The sequence below is a fragment of the Hakea prostrata genome, chromosome 4, assembly GCF_041222555.1.
Source record: "Hakea prostrata isolate BN-2017 chromosome 4, UWA_Hpros_2, whole genome shotgun sequence".
In the NCBI taxonomy this organism is placed as follows: Eukaryota; Viridiplantae; Streptophyta; class Magnoliopsida; order Proteales; family Proteaceae; genus Hakea; species Hakea prostrata.
The window spans coordinates 48,395,730-48,421,603 of NC_142603.1; the positions used below are offsets into that span (position 1 = coordinate 48,395,730).

At 38.0% G+C, this 25,874-nt stretch overlaps 1 protein-coding gene across 1 annotated transcript; it reads left to right on the forward strand.

Annotated features, from left to right (window-relative positions):
* Positions 1–3,668: 3,668 nt before the first annotated feature.
* Positions 3,669–25,543, forward strand: LOC149019264 (sucrose nonfermenting 4-like protein). The gene is made up of 13 exons (XM_089153295.1): positions 3,669–4,433; positions 5,148–5,235; positions 7,309–7,494; positions 11,252–11,386; positions 11,481–11,540; positions 14,953–15,042; positions 16,676–16,807; positions 21,401–21,533; positions 21,670–21,843; positions 23,280–23,343; positions 23,462–23,531; positions 24,825–24,939; positions 25,033–25,543. Exons 1-13 carry the CDS (start codon positions 4,303–4,305, stop codon positions 25,122–25,124), a joined length of 1,470 nt encoding a protein of 489 aa, XP_089009421.1. The 5' UTR covers positions 3,669–4,302; the 3' UTR covers positions 25,125–25,543.
* The last annotated feature ends 331 nt before the right edge of the window (positions 25,544–25,874 follow it).

The following is a 25,874-nucleotide window of genomic DNA, read 5'->3' on the forward strand; positions in this document are numbered from 1 at the left end:
CTTTTTCTTTTTCTTTTTTAGTAGACAATGAATCCAAACTTATCCCATAAACTTTGAACATGAATTTCGGCACATCAATTCCATAAGCCCAAACCGGAAAAATCTAATTGTGTAAATCATAAACTCAATCACTGTCATCCAATAAGCCTAAATTCAAACCCTCAAACTGAAAGGCATAAACTTCAAAATACTAAATCAAAATACAAATCCAAAGGCCTATGGGAAAATCTAGTTCTGTAATCATTGAGTTATATTTTACATGTTCATCCGTAAATCAACCCCAAACTCTAAATTCAGAACTCTAAATGTAATCCTAGAAACCAAATCCAAATTACTCAACCGTGCGTTAAAACCCTTAAATCTACATAGTCCATATCTGAATGTCCGCTGCTTGGAGCAGTGCCACGTAGGCACTGCTCTCAAGCAAAATCCATAAGAGAGACAGTTGTGATCGAAGGTTTTGAATTAAAAGGTGAATAGCCGAAGAGGGTTGCCATCACTTGTTTGAAGAGGACAGGTGTGACGAGGGTTTTGCTCGAGAGAGAGAGAGAGAGAGAGAGAGAGAGAGGTTTCGAGAGTTGGATTATGGAGTTTGCTCGCACAGAAACCCGGAGCAACTCAAGCAAGGAGATCAACTAAATCGGACGCTGGTGGTTGAGGATCAATGGCTTAAGAGGGTATTGTCTGCATTCCATTCTGAATAGTCTACTGATTTGGAGTTCTTCATTCTCGTGATTTGCCTTGGTTCTTGAGGGTTTCATTGATTAAACAGAGGTTTCTAGTGTTTAACTATCTTATTCTTACAGTTAGAAAAATAAGATTTTTTTTTTTTAAATTTCTAAATTCAGAGATTTCTCAAATCGACATGCCTGAATCAACACTGAGCCGCTTGAAAGAACGAGATCCAACCTTGATTCATTAGTAAACTCACCACAACACAAGGATGCTACTGAAATCTGGCGCATGTCCGATTCAAGGTTCAAGTTGTTGAAATGTAGTCCCACATCGCCTAATGTGGGACTAGAAGGGAGAGACCCGAGAGGGGAGGCTATAAAGAAAGCCTCATCTCCTCTTGTAAAATACACCAAAAAATGAATATTCCTATTCTCAAAGAGTATTCTCCCTCCTTGTATTTAATTATTTAAATAGTGGAGTTCTCTTGCCCGTGGTTTTTCCCGCTTAGGATTTTTCATATAAATTTTTGTGTTCTCTTTATTTGCTGATTGCTCTATCCGGTGGGTATTAATTATCTGACAGTGGTATCAGAGCAGAGCTTTTCCGAGTATGCTATGTGGTTGCAGCTTAGTTTGATTCATTTGTTTGAAGAGGACAAGTGTGACGAGGGTCGAAGTAGCTATGTGGTGCGGCGAGTGTTCATTTGTTTGAAGAGGACAAGTGTGACGAGGGTTCCGAAGTATGCTATGTGGTTGCAGCATAGTTTGATTCATTTGTTTGAATAGGACAAGTGTGACGAGGGTTTTTCTCTGACTGGGGAGAGAGAGAGAGGTATTAATTATCTGATAGTGGTATCAGAGCAGAGCTTTTCCGATTATCTAACAGTGGTATCAGAGTAGAGCTTTTCCGAAGTATGCTATGTGGTTGCAGCATAGTTTGATTCATTTGTTTGAAGAGGACAAGTGTGAAGAGGGTTTTTCTCGACTGGGAGAGAGAGAGGTTTCGAGAGTTGGATCATGGAGTTTGCTCACACAGAAACCCGGAGCAACTCAAGCAAGGAGATCAACTAAGTCGGACGCTGGTGGTTGAGGATCAAGGGCTTAAGAGGGAGTAGCCTGCATTCCATTCCATTCTGAATAGTCTGCTGATTTGGAGTTCTTCATTTTGGTAGGGTTTCCATGGTTCTTTTTCTGGGGTTTTAGGATTCAAGAATCGAAAGTATTCTCGTGATTTGCCTCGGTTCTTGAGGGTTTCATCGATTAGGCAAAGGTTTCTAGCGTTTAACTATCTTATTCTTACAATTAGAGAAATAATTTTTTATTTCTAAATTTAGAGATTTCTCAGATCGATCGTGATTTCACACAGTCGGCATGCCTGAATCAACATTGAGCCGCTTGAAAGAACAAGATCCAGCCCTGATTCATTAGTAAAATCACCACAACACAAGAATGCTACCTGAAATCGGCGCATGTCCGAGTCAAGGCTCATGTTGTTGAAATATAGTCCCACATCGCCTAATGTGGGACTAGAAGGGAGAGGCCCGAGAGGGGGAGGCTATAAAGAAAGCCTCCCATCCTCTTGTAAAATACATCAAAAGAAGAATATTCCTATTCTCAAAGAGTATTTTCGCTCTTTGTATTTAATTATTTAAAGAGTGGAAAAAAAGTCTCCCATACTCTTGTAAAATACATCAAAAGAAGAATATTCCTATTCTCAAAGAGTATTCTCCCTCTTTGTATTTAATTATTTAAAAAGTGGAGTTCTCTTGCCTGTGGTTTTTTCCACTTAGGATTTTTCATGTAAATCTTTGTGTTCTCTTTATTTGCTAATTGCCCTATCCGGTGGGTATTAATTACCCGACAGTGGTATCAGAGCAGAGTTTTTCTGAAGTATGCTATATGGTTGTAGTATAGTTTGATTCACTTGTTTGAAGAGGACAAGTGTGACGAGGGTTTTTTTTTTCTGACTGGGAAATAGAGGTTTTGAGAATTGGATCATGGAGTTCGTTCGCACAGAAACCCGAAGCAACTCAAGCAAGGAGATCAACTAAGTCGGACGCTGGTGGTTGATGATCAATGGCTTAAGAGGAGTAGTTTGCATTCCATTATGATGGTTGCAAACAATGTTATACCCATCAAGAATAAACGAGATCTACAGTTTTATGTCGAAGATTGAACAAAAATATGGCAAGAATGCCAATAAGTAAAAGACAGAAGGTTTGGGGAGGTTTAGAGAAGAGAGAGAAAATCCCAAAAAAATCAATGGATAATCTGTTCCACTAAAAATCAAGATCCATTCCAAGAATCGCCTTGGTTTTGTTTCTTAAAAAATAACGGTGGTGGCCAGTTAGGTTTTTATACTCCATAACCACGCGAGAGTAATTAAAGCATCGAATTTAGCATATAGAGTCGGTAAGATGGATGAACCAACATCTTTAGAATCCTATTCTCTGTTGCAAACTTCTCTGATTTTTGCTTCCATTCCAAGTTTTTTTCACTGTCAAAGACGAAGAGGGAGAAGGCGGAGGAGAAGAGATAAGGGTAGGTTAGAGGATTATCTAGGGTTTTTTAGATGATTTTTACCTTTTAGAGGTGCTTTTTCATCTTCCCATTTACGATTGAGAAGAGGAAAATGAAAAGAAGATTTTTAAGTTTGGTTTGAAACGAGTTGATCCACGGTCCAGAGTTAAAGCCATTAAACCGAGTCAATACCACTTAAAAGGAGTTTTGTTGCACATTCTGATAATCCACGGTGAGAATTTAATCAAACATTAAAGATTTAATCCAGAACGTTCGCTGTTTGGATTAGTACCATGTAGGCACTGTTCCCAAGCAAAATCCTTCTAAAAGGTTCACCAATGCACGCTACGGACAAGGGTTGTGATCTGATGAGTATTGACTTTTCTGCTATGTACGACGTTTTCTGGTAGAAAATTTTGTATTATGTATGTATTATTTTCAGTCTTCTTCTCCAATTCCAACGCCCTTAGTCTTCCTTTTGGTTTTATTTACATATTTTAAAATATACATGGTATGGTAAATACAAAATCTTAAAAAAAAAAATGTTTATCTGATTTCTGAAATGGTGAACAATCCTTAATTTTATCTCCGGCTTGGATCAAAAGACTTATGCATCGTTGTTGATGGAATGGGGATTTTGTAGTATGAAATCTAAATTGGATGTTGTGCGTTTGGTTGAATTCCTGTTGCTAGGAATCGAAGGAATTAGGGTTGTCTGAATATTGGTTTGCTGCTTGTGATTTCTTCCATAAGGAATTGTGGAAAAGTGTCTGTCTTCTGCTGTTTCTGGGATCTTCATGAGTGTGTGTTTTGGATCTGTTATAAAAGAATGTGTAATCACTGAGCGATCCTCTGCGTTGTTGCAGAGGATCCCTGTTTGGACAAGTTAAGAAAAGTTTCTTTCTCCATTTCTTTACCTCTACGATGGGATTAGTGTACATGGAAGGTGGTTCTTGTTTCTGTAGTTCAGTTAAGTGAAACATGGAAGGTTGCGTCAATTTCAGTTTTAGAGAAGGTTTTCTGCATTGAGGAAACAGAAGCTTGAGACTTTGGAATTTGCTTTCTCTTCCTCTCTGTCTCTCGATCTTCGCGCAAACATTTGAAGTCAATGTACGCTTCGGGTACTGATTCACTACCAGAAACTAATGACGTTGCAGTTGCAGTTACAGTGGCAATCCCTACACGTTTTGTGTGGCCTCATGGAGGAACGAGGGTGCTCCTCAGCGGTTCTTTCACAAGGTGAATCTTTAATAGTCGTTAAAACTCCATGCTGAGTTACTTTAGTATTTAATCCCTTTTTGTTAGTTTCAGTGTTATGTTTGCAGTTTTTAACTTCTCATGATGGGAGATTTTATCTTGTATCTTTAATTACTCATTGAGCTTATCAAAGGCTCTGGTTGGTATGTGTTACAAGAATTGTCATAAGAATCAATGGGAATTAGCTTGATTTTAAAAAAGTGAAATGCAAAAATCTCAGAGACAACCCTAAACTCGGAGAAGAGAGCGGGAAAGAAGGACTTGTATCTTGAACAATGATACCGCTCGTAAACTTGGAGAAAACTACCCATTGTGTGTCATGATTATGTCCTAACTAAGCAATACTAAATTATGCTCCCGTTATGTATATTCAGGGAAAAGGCAAAGAGGGTATCTGTACTTTTAAATTGTTACAGTTGGTTCCTAGAGGAGGGAAAAATGAATTTGAGTAGAACCTTCCATAGCAGGAAGGGAATTTGAATAGATAATTGTTGAGTGCTTATGAAATTGATGACATATATGGTTTAAATTGAAGAGGTGATGGTAACTGTATTCTTATGCTAAACTTCTAGTTGTTTTAACTTCGAAGGTTTTTTTTTTTCTTCTTCTTCTAAATTATTTTTTTAAAAATATTTTGTTGGGATTGGTAGGTAGTTTTGAGTTGTTTTATTCTTCTAATTAGTTTGATTTCTTTAGGTGGTCAGAATATGTGCCAATGTCTCAAATTGAGGGTTGTCCTACTGTATTTCAGGCTATCTGCAGCTTGACACCAGGATATCACCAGGTTAATATATATGTCTTAGTATCTTAGCTATTATTGTTCATTTAATGCATGATGCCTGCTATCTAATGATCATAACTGCAGTTCACTTCTGACAATATACTCCCCTCCCCCTTCCCCCAAGGCTGGGCACAGGAGGGTATACATTATTGGTGGTACCATCTTTTGAGGTCATATATAGTGGTCAAAACAAAAGGTAGAAAGCAGATACTATTACCAAATGGATGGCTTCTGACATCTAGCATGAACGCTTTCCATTTCATTCTAGCAATTTTTTGTCTTCATCTGCAATATAACTGTGAACCAGAATCGAACCTGTTCTATTTGAACAACTGTCCAATCAAATTGTGTTTTCTGCCTTCTGATCTCCAGATGATTGACAGAAGGTATATCTTGTGCTGCCAAATTGATTAACCGGACCATTAAATTTCTTTCACTTCAATTTCAAGGCTCTAGACCTCATCTTTGATGAGAAAGCATTACAATTCTGTCATAGTTAAATGATTCCTGCCATTTTTTTTTATACATTTTCCCCCCTGAGGTGGGAGACAGTTGGAGTTTCACAATACTATGTTTGTCATTAATTCTCCATTAGTTTGTTGTGTCCTTTCAATTTTTCATGTGGTGAAAGTTTATCCTCAGTTGTTGTGTCCTTTCAATTTTTCTTGTGGTGAAAGTTTATCCTCAGTTGTTGATCTGAATTTGATTTTTCAAAGTATTCAATAAGTTGGAAATTTTTAACAAGACAACAGGCCTGAGCTGGCCTGTTATGCACATACAGTAACAGATATAAAATACATTTTAACTTATAAAATAATGAAATATAGTTTAGAAAATAATTTGCATATGAAACCCTGGCAGTGTGTTTCTGTGAAACTTTTGATTTGTGCAATGATTAATAGGTTCTTCAAATAATAAACTAAATTTGTATTGCAAATACTATGTGAATTGAATTAGATATGATGATCAGAACAATGTCATGTTTGTGTTACTATGCCGTTAATTTGGTGATTTGGTTGATCAAAAGTTGATTCCTCGTAATACTTGAGGTCTATAAGAACAATTTTTCTCTTTATTATAAAAAAATTTTTGGAGATATTTGTTACCCAAAATTTTTTTTTTTTTTTTGAAAGTGTTGCAAAGATAACTTTCAAATTAAGGTCCTCTAAATCATAAAGGCCTCAAACAAAGGCTGTGTGCATAAGGGAAGCGAAAAGAACTTATAACCCTCTCCCAACCCCGCACACGCCCCCCTGGGTGGGCGGGACAGAAAAACTGAAGTCCCTGATTCTTGTTGCTTTCTCATGCTTGATTGAATGTGAAAATATCAATTTTCTCCTTTAGCCTTCTATCTATTGCAGAAGCTTGTTTTGCTTACCCTTATGGAGCTCTATTGACTGTTATTTATTACCCTCAATCATGGCAACACTTGGTTATTGAAAAACAACATTTTCTCCTATTTCCGGATCAATTGTTTATTTGGCTGCTTTCTCAAATGCTGATTTGGAGATTATCCTCTTTCCAATCTTATCATGAGGATTACACAATTTATGCTGATTCAGTATTCTCTTTCCCCATCTTATCATATTACATGACATAATAAGTAAGTGAAAGACCATAACGGATTTGTTATGGTTTGAATTTGATTTTTGAATTCAATTTTTGGATTCAAGTTTTTAATTTTGAATTCAAATTTGAATATTGTAAACAAATCTTGTACAACAACCATGTTTATTTATAAATACATAAGACTTACCTTTCAAGGTAAGCAACCTACTTATCAAAATTAGAGTTTTTCTTTGCATTCTTTTAGTAAGCAATTTGGGCCATATAAATATTTGTTACCATTGAAATAGCATTTGGAACTGGAGGTAAGTTTTGGATTTTTTTGAACATTTGAAGCTCTGTGAGTTTGTTGTTGTTGTTGTTGTTGTTCTTCTTCTTCTTCTTCTTGTTATTATTGTTTTTGTTTAGTAAGATGTTATAACATTTAAGGCATACCCTTACCTGTAAACATTGATGTTATTGTGGACTCGAAGACTAATTTCTTGATGTGTTGTTTTCTGTGACATGCAGTACAAATTTTTTGTTGATGGTGAATGGCGACATGATGAGAACCAACCTTTTGTTACAGGGAACTATGGGACAGTTAACACTGTTCTGTTAACCAATGGACCTGATCCAAATACGGCAATCTTGTTCCCAGGGCCGCTAGGCCCTGGGTCCAACATGGACGTGGATAATGATACCAGTTATCCTGTGGTAAGACTTTTGGTATCTTTTATCTTAGTTGTTTCTTTTTTTTTTTTTTTTTTTTTTTTTTTGGTACAAAGGCGCTTTTTATATATAGGGATGGGGATATTACATATGCCGCCTGTAGGAGTTGAACCCATGACCTCTCTACTGAGAAGTCAGATTCCTAACCATCCTACTACTCCTCCATTGGCATCTTAGTTGTTTCTTTTAAGAAGGGGGCGGGTGATGGAGGGTTGGGGTTTGGTAAGAATATATTCTTTTTGGGAAAAGTAATTGTTCAACCCTTGTACTTCACCTTGAATGTTGTTCTCTTGACAAAAACAAAAATTTCTTAAACACCTCGTGGACCTGTTGGCATTAGGATGCTGTTAGTGGGTGAACGGAAATATACTTTACCCTTATGAGTTTTTCAATTGAAACTTGTAAAGTTTAAATTACTAATCTATCCTACCTCCCTCTGCAACTCATGCCCCACCACTGGCAGCTGTTCTTCATCCTTATCTACTGCCTCACCCTGCACCTTCGGATATAGCCTCTACTGGTGTTAGCTTCTCTGCCTTTGCAAGCCCTTAGCACCCCAGCGTCCTACAAGTCCCATGATGTGAACTAGGGATCTAAGGTTTAATTGATTGATGCAAGCCCTAAATCTAGGTTTCACCCTCAGGATCCTCTTCAAATGAGTCAGCAATAAACTACGGTTTGTAATATCCTACAATTGAGGGAATAGGGCTGTTTCATTGGAATTTTTTTTTTGGGGGGGGGGGGGGGGGTGGACTCAGCTAGGGTTTAGGAGTGAGGATTATGAAATGTAACTGAACCCTTGCTGTAATTTAATATTCAGAATTGAATTCCAAGTTTCTTAAATGCTAGGGTTTATAGAAGATGAGCTAGGTAGGGTCAGGGTTGAGTGGTTTAGGGAGACCTAAAAGAGGTTAGGGTTTGGATGAGAGGTTGAGGAGAATTAGGTTTTTTGAAGTTTTTAGGTTTTCTAATGAAGAACAAGAATTGCAGAAAAAAGAGAGAGGTTTAGATGAGGGAAAGGGATGGGGGTACGGATCGAGTGTAAGGGGAGGGAGACGGTAATCCTAAAAGGTTTAGGGATTTGGGCATGGGATATAGGTGAACTAGGGTTTACGTGTTGGGAATAATTCAGGTTTTTAATTTCCTGGGTTTCCTGTGCTGCTGCAAGTAAGAAGAACGAAGAAGAAAAAAATAAGAGGGGTTGGGGAAGGGAGAGGATTAAGGAAGGGATGAGGGAGGAGGGGAATGTGTGCTGCTGCAGGGTAGTGGAAGGGGAGGATGATATTCGTTTTTTATATATATAATATTGGGGGGGGGGGGTGTGTGTTGAGGCTTTAGTCACTGGTTTAGGGTTTGGGGATGGGAAAGGGAGCTTGCTGATGGGAGAAGAGGAAGAATGAGATTAGGGCTGGGGTAGGGTTTCTTATACTTACTTGGGGAAGAAGAAGTGCCTTGAAGAACTTTAGAAGCTGCAGAATTCATGCACATAGCCACACACAGCTGCAAGTAGCTCTTGCTTCTTCAAAAATCTCAAATTTTATTTATAAACATAATCTGCCTTTTACAATCTAAAAAGGCTTAGTTAGTTCTTTTTAGAAGGAACTCTCATAAGACTTGACTTTTGAAAGCAAATCAGACTAGGACTCCTACTTGGACTCAAGACTCACACTCATAAAAAGACTTTATCATAACTTAATTTAGGATGATCCAAATTGAGAACTAAAAGTAGATATGGAATCCTTGTAGTAAGTGGATTGTAACTAAGGGACTCTATTACTATTTGGGAATCCTAACCTAACTAGGACTCTTCAGTAACTTGACAATGAAGAACTCAATTTAAAAAATAAATGTAGATCTAGTATTCTACTAACATACAATGATACTCTTGAGTGACTCTACTAGAATACTGTAAAATTACCAAAATACCCCTGGTTGTATTAGAGGGCCATAGGGTACATGGGGACAAGGTGGTGAATTCCCAATCACAGTTGGTCTACATCATGGATCAGCTTTAAGCCTATACTTATTTGCACTTATAATGGATGAATTAAACAAAGACATTCAAGATGAGGTTCCTTGGTGTATGCTTTTTGTTGATAATATTGTGTTGATGGATGAGATACAAGTAGGAATTGGTACCGAGTTAGAATCATGGAGAGCAACTTTGGAATCAAAAGGCTTCAAACTAAGTAGAACGAAAATGGAATATCTAGTTTGTAACTTTGGCCATAATCAAGTGCATGATGAGGTGGTGAAATGATTAGCAAATTCCTCAAAGTGATTTTTTAGCTATCTTGGCTCAGTCATAAATATAAAAGGTGATATAACGGGTGATGTTTTTCAAAGAATTTAAATATGGTGGATGAAATGGAGAGGTGCGTCCAAGGTCTTGTGTGATCAACATATTCTTTTAAACCTCAAAGGAAAATTCTGTAGGACCATCAAACAACCAACTATGATTTATGGTGCAAAGTGTTGGGCTGTTAAGAAGCATTATATAGATAAACTCAATGTAGCTGGAATGAGGATGCTAGGATGGATGAGTGGAAAAACTAGGAAAGATAAGATAAATAATGATCATATTAGAATTGGTTTAGGAGTAACTCCGATAATTGATAAGCTGGATAAGTGGCATGGCCACATTCAATGAAGGTCTGTAAATGCCCCTGTAAGGAGAAGTGATTTAATCCAAATTGAGGGAATTAGACGAGCTAGGGGTAGACCTAAGATAACCTTAAAAGAAGTGGTGAGAAGAATATGTATAGCTTAGACCTTGTATCTAATATGCCCTCAAATAGAGCTGATTGGAAGGCAAGACCCCATGTAGCCAACCCCATTTAGTTGGGACAAGTCTTGTTTTTGTTGTTGTAGCAATTATTTTCAAAGAGGGTAGCATCTCCAATGGCTACATCATTGAAAGCTTGCAATAGATAGGAATCTCCATAAGAGAAATAAAAGTGCAGCTCCAATGTCGTCACAAGTAGATAAAAAGTGTAGCTCCAGTATCCATGCATAAGTTTTTTTGCAAGAAAGCAAGTAATATGCAGTAGGTAGTAAGTCTGATCAACCAAATGCATAAATAAAGCCTCAAATAAAGGTCTCTACAAGTCAAATATAGTTTACTGTGAACCAAATAGGTATGTGAAAGGCAGTATGGATTACTATGGACTAAATAGGTAGGTAAAAGGCAATATAGGCAACGGACCAAATGGGCAGGTAATAGGCATTATGGGTTACTATTGACCGATTAGGGCTAAAAAAGTAGCCTAGGTTACGGTTAGGGCCCTAGGATGAGGCCATGTGGAGGAGAGAGAGAGAATTAGGGTTAGTTGAGGGTTATAAATAGAGGGACAAGTGAGTGGAGAGGGTATGGAATGTTATGGGAGTGATTTTGGGCAGCCGTAGGCTGAGGGGCACCTTTGGGTGTGGGGGTGGCTGGCACCATTAAAACCAGTTTATCAATGTTATTTCTTGCATTTTAGTATTGATTTTCTAAGATATTACCAGGGTCTTATCAGTTACCATGGACCAAGTAGGCAAGTAAAAGGCAGTATGGGTCACAACCATACCGTTTAGGTAGATGTTGTTATTGTACAATACCATCTTAGGATAAAAGTCTTGAGCAAATAGAGAATAAATCTTCTCTCTGCCCCTCACTTTTAGCATTACACATGGTGGGTACATTTTAATATCTCTTTCTTCACCAGCTAAATGTTTAATCATCCCTAAAATGTAATAACAGGCCACATTGTCAGATGGTACTCTGCAAAATGGAGGGCCAAAGTTTTTACAAACCAATCTAGAGATCTCTCGCCATCGTATTTCTGCATTCTTGTCCACACGTGAAGCGTTTGAGTTGCTGCCTGACTCAGGCAAGGTTTGACCCCTTCACCCTTCTTTATGACCCTGGATTTGGCCATTTGAAACTTGTGGAATGAAACATTCTGGTTTTTATGCTGTTGACATTGCAGATAATCACCTTGGATGTTGATGTGCCTGTTAAGCAAGCATTCCACATTCTATTTGAGCAGGTAATTTTCATTGAATACTGATAAGTTTAGAACTATCTGAGTGCACTTCGTTTTATTTGTATTGGTCTTTGTGTTTCACAAGCATACAGCTGTTTAGTTGATGATGATCTAATATTATTATGGTTTGAGAAGAGGAATTGAGAGAACAGACTGGCTTGTTAAGATAAGAGAAGTTTCAACTTTATTTGTAAAATGAGATTTACTACAAATATGGAAAAATTGACCGATCCTTATCAAGGTTCAAGATCTTGGTTTTTGAAGCTTGTTTTGCCTAGCCAAAAACTGAGATCTGGCCGAGAGGGAATGTAGCTCTAGTATACAGGAGGCTTCCACCAAAATGATGCAGTTCTGAGTTGGAAAAGCCACGAGATCTGCAGTTGTGGTCTGAGGCTTTAACTTTCAAGGTCTTTTAATGGCAGTTTTATGGGCTGTAATAGCTTTATATCCCAACCAAAGTCAAAGTCTCAACAGGGATGGGTTTTAATGATTAATATAGCCTCTTTTATTCCGTTTGCAAAAAAGAAAGGGGAAAAAAACACAGCAAGGAGGAAGATGACTTTCAAGTTTACTGTAGGAAATTGAGGAAAAACAAAAGAATAGACAAGGATGAAAGTTCTCAGACTTGACTTGTTGCTTGCCAGAGTTAAGTCTTCCATAGAATACTTACTTGGCCAATCAAGGAAAACTGCCCATGTTGAGGTCCCAGACTTTAGGAGTAATGGAGTCCAACTCCTTCCTATTTGAGCTGTCCTAGAGAGCATAGTGGCAGCAGCTTCAAAAGCCTTCAATGCAATCCAATTTTATGCAAAATTTAATCTCAAAAAACTGTCTCATTCTTCACACAATGGGGGATTAAAAGGGCCAAACTGCCTATAATTGCAGTCCCAATTGAAGGATAAACAGAGAAGGAAAACCTGCAAGGGTTACCTAGAATCCTACCAAAAAGAAACTAGTCCTGCCTACATGTAACTACCAGCCTACCCCTTTTTAGGGAAGTAGAGAAAAATAAACAACATTTGTAGACTCTAATTAGGAATAATTGATAAAAACTTAAATATTCGGATTTTCTTACTCAGCTCATGTAACCATGTTTTATGTCTGTAAAGTTGGCTGATAACTAAGGGAACCCAACTGATGAAGGTCCAACCCATGCACCTGCAAATCTTAGGTTGTTTTCTAAGCATCAAGGTCCTCCTTGGTGACGGATCAGCGTCGTTTTAATTAGCCGAATTACCATAGTCTTAGTTTGACAAGGAATGGGAAAACCTAATGAAAATTTTAAAACATAGCAAAACCAAGGAACAAATTTCGGTCGAAACCAGGATTTCGACCCAAGAGAAGGCCGAAATTTTTAGGTTTCGGTTGAAACATGTGATTTTTTTAAAATTCCGACCCTAGGTTTTGGGCCTTATATGACGTCCATTTCATCTGCTTACCTCCTACCTATTTAAAGCATAATAAACACAATGGAACTAGTATTTTGCCAAAAAAAACCACTGAAATTTTATCATTCAAGTATACTAAGTTACTAACAAATGACTAGTTCCGACAAGTACAAATTGTATTGCATACAAGCATAGAATCATCAACATACATGAATTGTTTGATAGAATGGTTACATATACAACAAGTCAACAAAATAAAATAACCAACTAGATGAAGTGATGGTGTCCCACATATATGAAGTTGAAGCCCATATATCATATATATTTATTACATAATTTAAAAAATAATTATTAAAATAAAAAATAAAAAAAAGTTTAACAAAACACAATCATAGATCATAGTCCTAGGCTAAACATATATTAATTTCAAGGCAATACAAGATCATTTAAGGCATGGACAAAAGCAAAGAAAAGAAGGGAAGCTTGGAACTATTGGGTATAGCTCATGCTTCACATTCTATTGTAGCCGGAATTTCCTTTGTAGCTATTGTAGCTTACGAGGTGTTTGGAGGCAAAAGATGAGCAAAAGAGGTGCTTGAAGGCAAAGGAGTCATGGAAATTATGTGAAAATGGGATAAAAATCAACAAAAAATGAGGAAAAACAAGTTTGAATGTTGAAATGGTCAAAATTTTAGTTGAGATGGTTGAAATTTCGGTTGAAACCTATAACTTTTCCGAAATAATTGGAATTTTGTTTTAGTTTTAAAAAATGTAGGCAAATTTTCGACCGAAATTTCTTCTATGAGCACAACCTCCCTATTTCATGGAGGTGTGACTAGACTACAAATTAATGAAGTTGTTTGACTTTTAAGTATCACCTGCCAACTCAAACTGAACTAGAAATAACCCAATTGAACCAAGTATTGTACCATGGTTCTACTGAAAATAAGCTCAAGCAATGGATAAGGAGGAGCAGGGGTCATGGTAAGGTAGGAACAGGACTGCAGGAGCAGCTTTCTGTTAGTAACTGGAAAGATGAGTTTCTCTCTACCAGTTTCCTGAGCACTCTTCCCCTGGAGAGGAATAGTATTAATAATAAAACGAGAAACTTAGGGAACCTTCGTTTGGAGGCATCTCCTCCTCAAGATCACTTTTCCCTTGAAGATGCCAGATATAATGGTTCATTCTAATGAAGGGTTACATCCGTGGTAAAAAAAAGGGCTTTTGGGAGAAGGAGAGGGGTATTAAAAATGCTACCCTTCTACGATGTAAAGTTGTCAGGGAAAATACACCTGAATGCCTGAGGATCCATCTTGCACCTAGTAGGAGAGGAATTGTAAGAAAATTAGGCACACCCAACGATCCTGAGGGAGTTGGGAAACAAGACTTAGGTCAGGGAGTTGGCTGGCTGCCGTTTTGAAGTCCAAAGCGACAGAGGGGTTCCAGTTGATGACAAAGGCAGCGCTGTCCACATTGGATGTTGATATGCCTGTTAAGCAAGCATTCCGCATTCTCTGTGAGCATGTAATCTGAGTGCACTTCATTTTATTTGCATTTATTTTGGTACTCTTTCACATGCATGTAACTGTTAAGGTTATGGCAAATTATTGTTTAATATTATATAGGTGGGAATACTGAATTGCAGAGAATGAATTTGTCTTGTCAACATGATAGAGGCCTCAACTTTATTTATAATATGAGTCATTATAGATACAGAAAGATTCACATAAGCTTCATCAAGCAGAATTAACAGAATAAACATGTGTGAAATGAACCTAGGCAGGATAAATATCTAGTCACAATACACACCAAGAGAACCATATAACAATTATCTAACCTTCAAAGTATTCCCCCCCCCCCCCCAAAAAAAAAAAAAAAAAAAAAAACACATTTCCTGGAACCTGTACTATTATTCCAAGTTGCAATTTCTTGCTTTGCCACAAGGGTTTTTTACACCTTAATTTTTTGGGGCATCAATTTTATAAGTCTCTCAAATATGCTTCTATCCTGAGTCAAGCTATGTGCAGGGGATCCCTGTTGCTCCTTTGTGGGATTTCTGCAAGGGACAAATTGCTGGATTACTTACTCCACTGGACTTCATCTTAATTTTGAGAGAGGTATATTACTATGTATTGAAGTAGATTCCCTGTTGCAAATGCTTATTTCATATTAGTAATGTTATCATCTTTTTAAGGTAGGTGTTGTTTTCTTTCTTGTTGTGTTCTTCAATCCACTTACTTTTGGATATTAATGAATATTACTTTAAAGGTTAAACATCATTTTTTGTAAGGACACTCCCAGACATCTGGATAAGGGTGGGGTTGGGGATCTTGTAGTACAACCATGCATCCCAAGTTCTTACCAGAAACATTGATTCCAGGATGTTGGTGGAACTTCCTGCACAAGGAAGGCTCTAATTCCATATTGTCATTGGAGGCAACCCAAGGCAGTGGAGGGGTGCTTAAGCACTTAGGAGACAAGGCACCCAAGTGTTATTTCTTTTATCCCCTCTCTTTTCTGACATTATTTAGTATGTTGCAATACACACCATATATCATCAAGAATCAATATTAAGCCACATAAAGACGTCAAAAAAACTGCATTAAGCAATATCAAGTCATCAAAAATCAATATCAGGTAACATCAAGTTATTAAAAGCCAATACCAAGTTATATAAGGTCATAAAAATCAACATCTGCCAGTTGACAGTAGAACTGAAGGAGCTAGGTATTGGAAGTTTGAAATGGTCAAACATACGGTTGGTTTATACTGTTTTTTCATTTCACTGTCATGGTATACTTAGACTCACATTTGATTTATATTGGTTTATAATATACCATATTATCTGTGGGTAATTAAACTGCTCTCAATTCAAACATATATTTTTGTTCTATAGTTTGACTGGCCAAGTGATTTGTCTGCACACGACTTTTTATCAAGTAAAGCACAAAACCAGCTTTTCCAACAGATCCAAGATTTCTTACGTTGTCTTGTCTTGAAAGAGTTAGGTTTTGGTCAACACTTGAGCTAGCTAGGCTTCCAAATTGCCATATTCTAGAGCCATCAGCTGATTCACTCTACTGCCCCCATCCGATAAGGCAAGAGTTCTTCCTGAATTTATGCACATATGCTTTCCTATGAGAGTGAATGTATTGCCTTTTGATCTAATAGCCAATGCGCCACAATTTGTTTGCTTGGAAAATCACTTTTAGGTTAACAGTTTGAAATTCTCCTCTTTGTTTGACTTTGGATGGAAGTATCTCTAGGTACATTTCTTCTCTCTCTTAATACCACATTATAGTCGTTCAAATAGAAATGAACTAGAAGCCTTGCCAAGATTCTTTTTACATTTGTTGATTCAATTCTAGGGAAAGGTAATTGCTTTTCAGGCTTTGAGTGCTCTAGTCATCTTTTTTTCCTTCTTCCCTTTACTAGTCTGTTCCAACTGTTGGACTGCCTTGCTCTAGTTTGGAGGTATGATACATTTTAATGCTATAAAACAGTAGATGTATGGGTGCAAAATGAATGTCTAAATTTGGAAATAGGATATAAATCTTGGTTATTTGCTTGAAATATTACAGTCATCTCTTTATGGCATTTGTGAACAGTATCACTGCTTCCTGTCTTGATATGTCAAGATTATTTATCATTTTTTTATGTGCTCTCTATTATGTGCCTTACCTATTTCTTTCTATTAGAGAAGTTCTTTACTTAAAAAAGAACAAAAAATTTAACTTGCTAAAATTGCAGCTCGGGAAGAATGGGTCAAATCTTACGGAGGAAGAACTTGAAACACACACTATTGCTGCTTGGAAGGAGGTCAAACATCGTCTTAATCCACATGTTTATGGGCCTGGCAGAGGATCAAGGAATCTAGTCCATGTGAGTATTTCCTTTTTCATTTCTCCACCCATTGCTTGCATGTTCTTGGAGAACTCATGTTCCTTTCTTAGTTGCCCTATTCATAATTGCCAGGGGGTTATATGACCCATTAATCACTGGTGAGCATAGCTAAACTGAACCTTTGACATGGTTGTACTTGTTTATGTCACATGTTTTTCTCAGAATGTCATAAAGACAGTCTGTGAAATGACATTTTGGAACTAGTTTTTACTAACAGAGGTATTCTTGTGGTTTGCGGCGCTGTATTGAGCTACTTGAATGTGCCTATAGTATTTTTATAGAAGTAGAAAATGGGATTCAATTAAATTATAGTAAACTTCCTGTTTTGACTCAATGTCTATTTATATTTTAGTTTCCTCATCAGTTTCTTAAGGATCAAGTTAGGTATTTCTCTTTTTAGTCTTCCAAGTCTTAAATCATGATCGTAATAATGAATTTGATTAGGTAGACTGAGAAACAAAACACAGCTTTGTGCTTTGTTCATTGAGAATATGGTGAGACACCAGAAGAATGCATTAGAGGCTGTGGGTGAGAGTTTTTTTTTTGGGTCAAAGGGCGAGAGACTTAAGTCTGAGACAGTGTACCCCTATCTTCTTCAATTATATATATATATATATATATATATATATATATATATATATATATATATATATATATATATATATTGTTATGAAATTTTCCTGTAAATCTGAGAACCGTGAAGTGTTCACAGTTGGCCCACATGGACATGAAGTTTGCAATCCTCTTGTGGACTGCTTATCACTTGTGACTCCAAATCAAGTTTAACCCATTGCCAATTGTGCCAGTAACCTTATTATTCACTATTATCTAATGCCAAAATTGAGTATTGGTAACAGAATCCCGGTCATGGAAGCAAATTTAGGTTCAAACCTGTAGTTTTGACTTTCAACCAGGATATCTTGGTTCTTAGGATTCCAGGACAACATATACATGTGCTCTTAAAAATACCGTATCTTGATCCAATTTCGATGGTTTTGACCATGTTTCGACCTAAGGCGCACTTTACATCTTATCCTATATAAATAATAAATGGGCTCAGAAGGCAGCTTTAGTGTGCCGTGGAGGGAAGGGGCTGCCAAGCGACAGAACCGATTCATACATAGTAAGAATAATCCTATGGCGAAGGATCAGGCTGTGAGCTCGAATTGGAGGAGGAAGATGGGCGGAGTTGCATTCCTTTGTTCAAACTTATATAAGGTTTAGTAACCTCCATTAAAACCTGTGAAAACTGGACAGAAAGCAAGTAGGTACCCCAAAGGAAAATAATTCAACCCTAATGCTAGGTTTTTAATCAAAACTAAAAATTTTGTAAATCTTAATATGGTAAGCCAAATACTCATTTGTTTTGATGTATCAAAGAAATATTTTCTTTCAATGCGATTTAGGCATTAAGTTTGACCATAACATAAATCCTTTAGCATGAACCTAAATCGCTATGAATGAAAATATTTTTCTAGACATTAAAACAAATGGATAGTTTGCAATGTTCTTTGATTTTAGTAATGTTTTGAGCTCGAATCAATCTGCCTTTATCTCGGGGCGTATTATTGCAGATAACATCTTTCTTTGCGCGGAAATTGTTCGTGGTTTTGATAATTCCACTCATTCCCCGGCAGCTCTTCCTAAGGTGGATCTTCACAAAGCTTTTGACTCCTCCATGGGCTTCTGTCCCCCTTTTATTCATTGGATCGAGATTTGTATCTCCTCTCCCTGATTCTCCATCATCTCCTGCGGGCTTTTTCTCTTCTCGTGTTGGCATCCGCCAAGGCTGCCCCCTCTCCCCCACCTTTTTTCCCTAGCTCTAGAGGTCCTCTCCCGTATTCCCCAACCCAAAACTGACCAACTTCTCCTCTCTCTCATTCCCAAATGCAAATCCATAAACCTCACCCATCTCGCTTTTGCCGATGATCTTATGATTTTCTCCAAAGCGGATCACCAATCTATTTGCTCCATTCTTTCAGCCTTTTTGCTATTTGAATCCCTTTCTGGCCTCCGTGTCAACCTTGATAAGTCCACCCTTTTTCTTTCTAGTGTCCCCTCTCAGCTTCGATCTTCTCTCCTCCAGATCTCAGGCTTTAAACCTGGCTCTTTACCCGTTGTCTACGACTCTACCTTGGCCTCCCCCTCATTCCTGGTAGACTAACCCGCCACCACTATCTCCCCATGCTTGATCATATCTGCAAGAAGCTTCAGCTCTGGAAGGGCAAGCTTCTTTCCTTCGCCGGTAGAGTAGTCCTTATTCGCTCTGTCCTCCAATCATCATATCTCTACTGGTGCGGTAACTTCTCCATCTCCAAATCCACCATCATTGCTATGGAATCCTTTTTTTGCGCCTTCCTTTGGAAAGGGCAGGATGCCTCTTGCTTTCTCCACCCTATTTGTTGGTCAACTATTTGTGGCCCAACTTCTGAAGGAGGCCTAGGTATTCTTAGGAGTTCTGATGTTAACATTGCTTGCCTCCTCAAACTCATTTGGAAAATTGCCTCAAAGCATGACTCCATTTGGGTTAATTGGGTCCATTCCTATCTACTCCGTGCAAATTCCTTTTGGACGGTTCTCTTACCCTCTAATACCTCATGGATCTAGAGGAAACTCCTCTCTCTAGTGTCCCGTAGCTCTTTTTGCCATTCCTACCTCCATCTCCTCCAGCTCCTCCACCTCATTCTGGCTCGATTCGTGGCATCTGTTGGGCATTCTCTATAACCACTTTGGGCCCCGAAACGTCTATGTCTCTCATATCCCAAAAAACATTCCCCTTGTTAGCCTTCATCTCCAATGGTTCCTGGAACTCTTCCCCCCTCCCCCTAATGTAGTACTGTATTTGAATGATCAAAATAGTAGCCAAATAGGACCTTTCACAGGGAATCAACTTCAGATTTGATAGACTTAGATAAATAAAATTCAAATATTAAGGTTGGCTGAAAGCCGGAGTGGTAGAACAAGGATATTGGTTTAAGAACAAGGACTAAATAGGTCTTCAAAACAGCAATAGACTATAAAGAAGAAATGGATGGAACAATATAAGAGAATTAAGAGAACGGTAAGGACAACAAAGTAACACCCAGGCTTCACACTGCAAGGTGGATCGATTGGATCAAACACCAACCTAACTTGATCAAACACAAGGAGTCTCCATAGAGAAGGAATGCTAACAAAGCAAATTGATTTCACTAGATGAGTTGTGTCTTCACCACTTACATAAGTCTCTTTATATAGCATTCTAATGAGACTTAAACATTAATGGTAACATCCAACCACTAGCTAACACTACCTACCTATTAATAACTCAATTGCTACGTAACTCTTGACAAAGGAAAACTCCTTTGACAATGAGTTCTTTTATTTTCAAACCATAGCCCCTTTTATTGACTTTTCAAAACCTAGACTTGGGCTTAGGTATAAACTATGAAGTTCAACATATGTGGGCTGACTTTAACCCACTAAAACAGCCCTAGCCCATGAAAGCCATGGGCTGATTCAAGTGATAGCTTTAGGCCTTTGATGGGCCTAATCTAATGGGCTTTTTCTTTCTTAAGTATGTTTTTAATTCTGCATCAACTCTCCCCGGCTTAAAAACATTCGTCTCCGACGAATGAATAAAAGACATGTAACATTCATACAAATCGGGATCGAGTTTCTTGAAGTCATTAGCATGAATCCACGCACTATCATGTCGTGGATGATTCTTCCATTTGACGAGGAAAGCATGGTATCCAATGTTACAACGAGTGGTTTTGTAAGAGTCATCCAAAACCTCCTCAATGATGTCATTGATTGGTGGCTTGAGTTGGGGCAGCCTCAACATTTGTTCAGTGTCTCTATCATCAGAGTGGTGTCCTACATAAAGATGTAAGTCAACCACGTTGAAGAGATTGCTTATGTTCATTTCTTTTGGTAGCTCGAGTACATAAGCATTTGGTCCAATGTTTCAGCACTCATCTTCTTTGGATGGAGTTTGTTGTTGACTCCATGTTGGAACCTTTCTGGGTTGACACGAATCATCACCATGTCTCCCGCTTGAAACCCCACATATCGTCGATGACGATCTGCTGTAGCCTTGTAGACATCATTTTGGTTTGTTGTTAAGAAATACTTTAACAGCTCCTGTCCTTGTGGAAAGCGGTAGTCCTCACCGTACCTTTGCTGTTTACTTGTAGCCCGACCAATTATTGTAAATGGTTTCACACTTTTTCCTTTTTTGGAAATTAATTTATGCAACTCCAGGGAAGAAATCAACATGTGATTGCACTGCAACATTTTGCCCTATGGAAGTCTCAAAATTTTGTCTTCAGCAGTTTAGCTTCAGCTCATTTTTGCAGTCTAAGCCTTAGTGATAAATAAACACTTCCATGTTGGACCAAGTTATTTTAGTTGTCAATTCTTTGACTTTCTCAGTGTTCTGCTATGAAGCTTGGTTTCTACCCCCTTCTTTTTTGTGTGTGTGTGCGCTTCTTGTTTCTCCCAAGATATTTATCTTCACTGCATATATAATGGATAAGTATGGTTCCTAAAAATTTTTGGTTGTTCACTACCTCAGCTTGCTATGTGCAGGCTGGACCCTTTGATTCACTGAAAGACGTTGCCTTAAAAATTTTGCAAAACAATCTGTCTACGGTTCCCATAACTCACCAGGGTTCATATCCAGAGCTACTGCATCTTGCTTCTTTGCCTGGAATACTAAAACGTAAGTATTTTCATTATTTTCTAACTGAAGCAAATAACGTTAGACTAACTGATTGACCATTTATTCGTCCCCCCAACCCCCCCCCCCCCCCTCTCCCCCACCCAAAAAAAAAACTGATTGACCATTGATATTCCAGGCATTTGCAGGCATTTTAGACACTCTTCTGGCTCCTTGCCTATCCTGCAGCAACCAATTTGTTCAATTCCTTTGGGTACATGGGTTCCAAGAATCGGCGAATCAAATGGACGCCCATTAGCAATGCTGCGACCAAATGCTTCTCTGAGTTCTGCACTGTCACTGCTAATTCAAGGTAGCTTTATTGTTTCTTAGCGTTAGGCTTGATTCTTATACATGAATGTTAGTTTGGATTTGATTGTTTGTCAAAGGTACATGTACTGTGAATATTAGGTGATTATCTTGCCACATGATTCAGTCAGGGTAGATCCTATTGAGAAGGGAGATTGAATTTTAGCTCTCTTGTATGGTCCGTTAAAACTGCTGTGTCTCATGTTTCATCCCACCGCCCCACCTCCTGAGAGAAAAAAGGCACCGATTAAATAAATATTTCATCTTCCTTTGTAAAAAGTTAGTCATGTTGTTCAGAGTTGGTAGAGGTCTATGTCATGTCAACTAGGTTAAAAATCTCACTGCCAGAATAAGTTTATTGTCCTCTAGGCTTGGAAGTTTTAAACTTTCTAACATATTCCATGCAAGTTTTTCTAAGATATTGGGAATTGTAGGTCAGTGTTAACTGGGTTCACAAGTCACGATAGTTGTGTCAAACATTTATTTTCCTGAATGTATGCTATGCTAGGGAAACATTATGCGGGAGTCAGCAGATGTTGAGATTATGAAAGGCACCATTAATATTTGAAAACCAAAGTTAAAATTGTTATGACTTACTACACAGTTGTTGCAGATGTTTGGAAGCGGCTAAAAGGGCATGCAAACTAATTTATATGTTCTGAGACCATACCAAGTCTTATCTTTTTTTTCTTTTTTTCTGTTTTTTTTGGGGGACAATCAAGTTTTATCTTAACTAAATAGGATGAGATACTTGGGTTAAGAACCTTATTTCCTAAGCTTATTCCATGTCTTTTTGTCTCTATTGGAAAACTCATTTTAGGCCTCTCTTCCCTCACATAGCTGCTCCAATCTGATTCATATCACTACTTCTTACTGATACTTAACAGAGATCATTGTTGCACATATCTATGCTGATGCAGTGCAAGATCAGATTTAGTAGTGAAAGGACTTCTCTGAACAGGCTGCCAAATAGTCTAGTTGCTATAACCAGTCCAAATCGGCACCTTTCTGGCCATTGGTGTTTGTGAAATTTGTTGATCATAGTACATTCCTAAAGCATCCATGCATTATATGCACCCAACTTGTATATGAAATTTGTCATTTCATAGACAAAATGCACATGGATACACTTAACTAAATCCAGAACAACAAAGTCGATTTGACCATGGTGACCAATGAAGAAGCTCGAGTCATTATGACATACTCAGAGTTCCACTGAATCCGAGAATGATTTTTTCCTGAGTGCTGTAAAATGTTCCCTAGTTTTTATTTCACTTGTAATCAGATTGTTTAAAAAACAAAATAGTCATATTGGTAGAATTTAGATAATTAGAAATGAGAAAGTGATTCTTTTGTCAACCTGCAACTGCAAGACTGTTTGGGTAAATATTTTTCAACTGCTTTTGTTTTCTCATGCTTCTAATGTTTTGGTGTTTGCAGCTCAAGTTAGTTCAATACCAATCGTTGATGAGAATGATTCCTTACTCGATGTGTATTCTCGAAGGTAATCATTTATTGTATGCCAGCGTGAAACATATAGGAGGCTATTTTGTTTGCTTAGCTCAAAAACCAATTTTCAGCACTTCTATACTGAGAGTAGTGATCACTTTGTTTATTGTTAGTGACATCACTGCTTTGGCAAAAGATAGAGCTTATGCACAGATTCATCTTGATGAAATGAGTATCCATCAGGTAACTGCAGTACTTTCCTTCTCAGTCAACCAGATGTCTTATTCTCTTTTAAGTTATCAATATATCAACTGAATGTTGGTATAAATTTTTAAAATTACTGAAGAAAAGGAAATTGTTATTTTTCTTTAGTAGTTGTAGTAGCCTATCACTCAGCTGAGTAGGAGTTATAGGTGTGTAAACCTTAGCAGCTCTGTTACTCGTGAAGGTGTTCCTGTTGTACCAGTGTTAAGTCTTTGCTTTAATGAAATGCCTCATTTGGTAATGCAAGTTCACAGGACTTTATATTTTCTGTTTTAGCCATCACTGCTGTTGTAAGGTTATTGTTTCCGGACCAACCCTTCTGAGACCCTACTGGTCCAGCCAATAAAACTGGTTGATCTGTTGTCCCGAAAAAGGTTAGGTCAACTTACTGATGATTTTCCCTAGTCTGTTGACTTTTGATGAATATTTGAGCCAACCATTGAATGGAAAGCTGAAAGGTTGGACACACCCAAACTATTTTTTTTTTGTATTTACTACAAAAAACTACCGATATTTTTGAACTCCGAGCTACAGGTGGTAATTGGTAGGTTGAGCTTGGTCACTTCAGTTATATGCCTGCTGCAGCCTGTTGAAGCTGATTTTATGTCTGCAATAGCCCTTAGTAATGCCAACCTGTAACCATTCTCTACTTTATCTTGTTGGGACTTTTTGTTGTCTGTTATGCATTCTAAGTTGATAATTTACTGGGCTGTTTGTATGATCCAAACTAGTTTATTGACCTAGAACACATTCCAATAATGCTCATCACACTCAACTTTATATTTGGCAGAGTCACTACTAGTTGAAGCCTATATTGTTGATGTTGTGAGAAAGCAATATGCATCCATTAGAGATTAAATCTTTTTGGTGGATTAATGTTTGTTTGTCTTTGGTAGTCATTCTTTTAGTGGGATATGCTTGTGTGTTTCTTAGAGTTTTGGCTCTTTTAAGGTGGTCCCCAATAGTGAGTCCATACTTCTAACAAGTTCAGATGGAGTTTAAGTATTGGCTTTTCTAGAATGTTACCTGTCATAATGACAGAGCATTAAGTGGAGGTTTACATCAATAGTTTAGCATTGTGGATCTTAACATCAGCTGGTGTGCATTTTTTTGTCAAAGAAGGTAATTGTTCATTTGATATATATCATATATGAGGAAGCTGAAGTATGGCTCAGATGATGACCAAATGAGATAAATGATGCATGATTATCTGTTGGACAGTGTTTTCACCCGACATTGTGAAGCCAATCTTTCTGGTTGTTAATATTACAGGCATTGCAACTGGGACAAGATGCAAGCTCTCCTCATACATTTAACGGACAGAGATGCCAGATGTGCCTGCGATCCGATTCTTTACATAAAGTGATGGAGCGGTTGACAAATCCAGGTATATTCTACGCTTGCTTTTGTGCTCCACAGGGAACTACACATTTTTGTGGATGCATCTGCTAAGTTGTTAAGATCATTAATGTGGGTTCAGGAGTGCGGCGTCTCGTCATTGTGGAGGCGGGCAGCAAACGTGTGGAAGGTATTATTTCGTTAAGTGATGTGTTCAGGCTCTTGCTTGGTTAATGGGAAGCCAATCTCAGATTTCTTGCGACAAGCTGTTGCATGGGTACTTTGGAGAAACTGCTCCCCAATTCTTGTTGTTAACCTTCCCATCTGCTTTGGCTCTGCTGCCGTTGCCCCACTCTTCTTCTCGAGGATGAATGAGCTTATTATCTATGGGTCTTCCTCTTAGGATGAGATGAGCCTTGTACTTTTTAGCATGTTTTGGTTAGGCTAGAAGGCTAGAGAAAGAGAGAGAGAGAGAGAGAGATTTGTATAGGGATAGTTTGATTTTTCTTAGTCCATTATTTATCATTGGCGTTGCCTTGTTATTATGAATTAAATTGTGCCCGACATGACTCCTGTATTTTCACGAATTGCCTCCATTATCGAAGTTCAAATCCTCTCCTCCCAAACTGTCCATCCTCGCACATGGAGGTTCTGGATTTCCATTATTGGGATGCCCAAGAGTTGCTTAAGGCTGCGTTTGTTTGCTGGAATAAAGGTGGGGTGGGAAAATTCTTGAAAAAGTGTGAGTTTTACTTTCCCCCGAATGGTAGATTGTTTGGTTGCGGGGTGGAGGAGAGCAGTTGCCTTGAATCGGAACTTGTCGTGGAGTGGCCCCCCCCGCTATTTTAATCCCACTTTTGGTGGCTTTGTGGGAGTTGGGGTAAGTGGGATCTCCCTTCCTTTTTCCAAACCCTTTCCTTTCCTTCTCCCTCACCCCACTATATATGGGATCCCAACCTTTGCCAACAAACGCAGCCTAAGAGT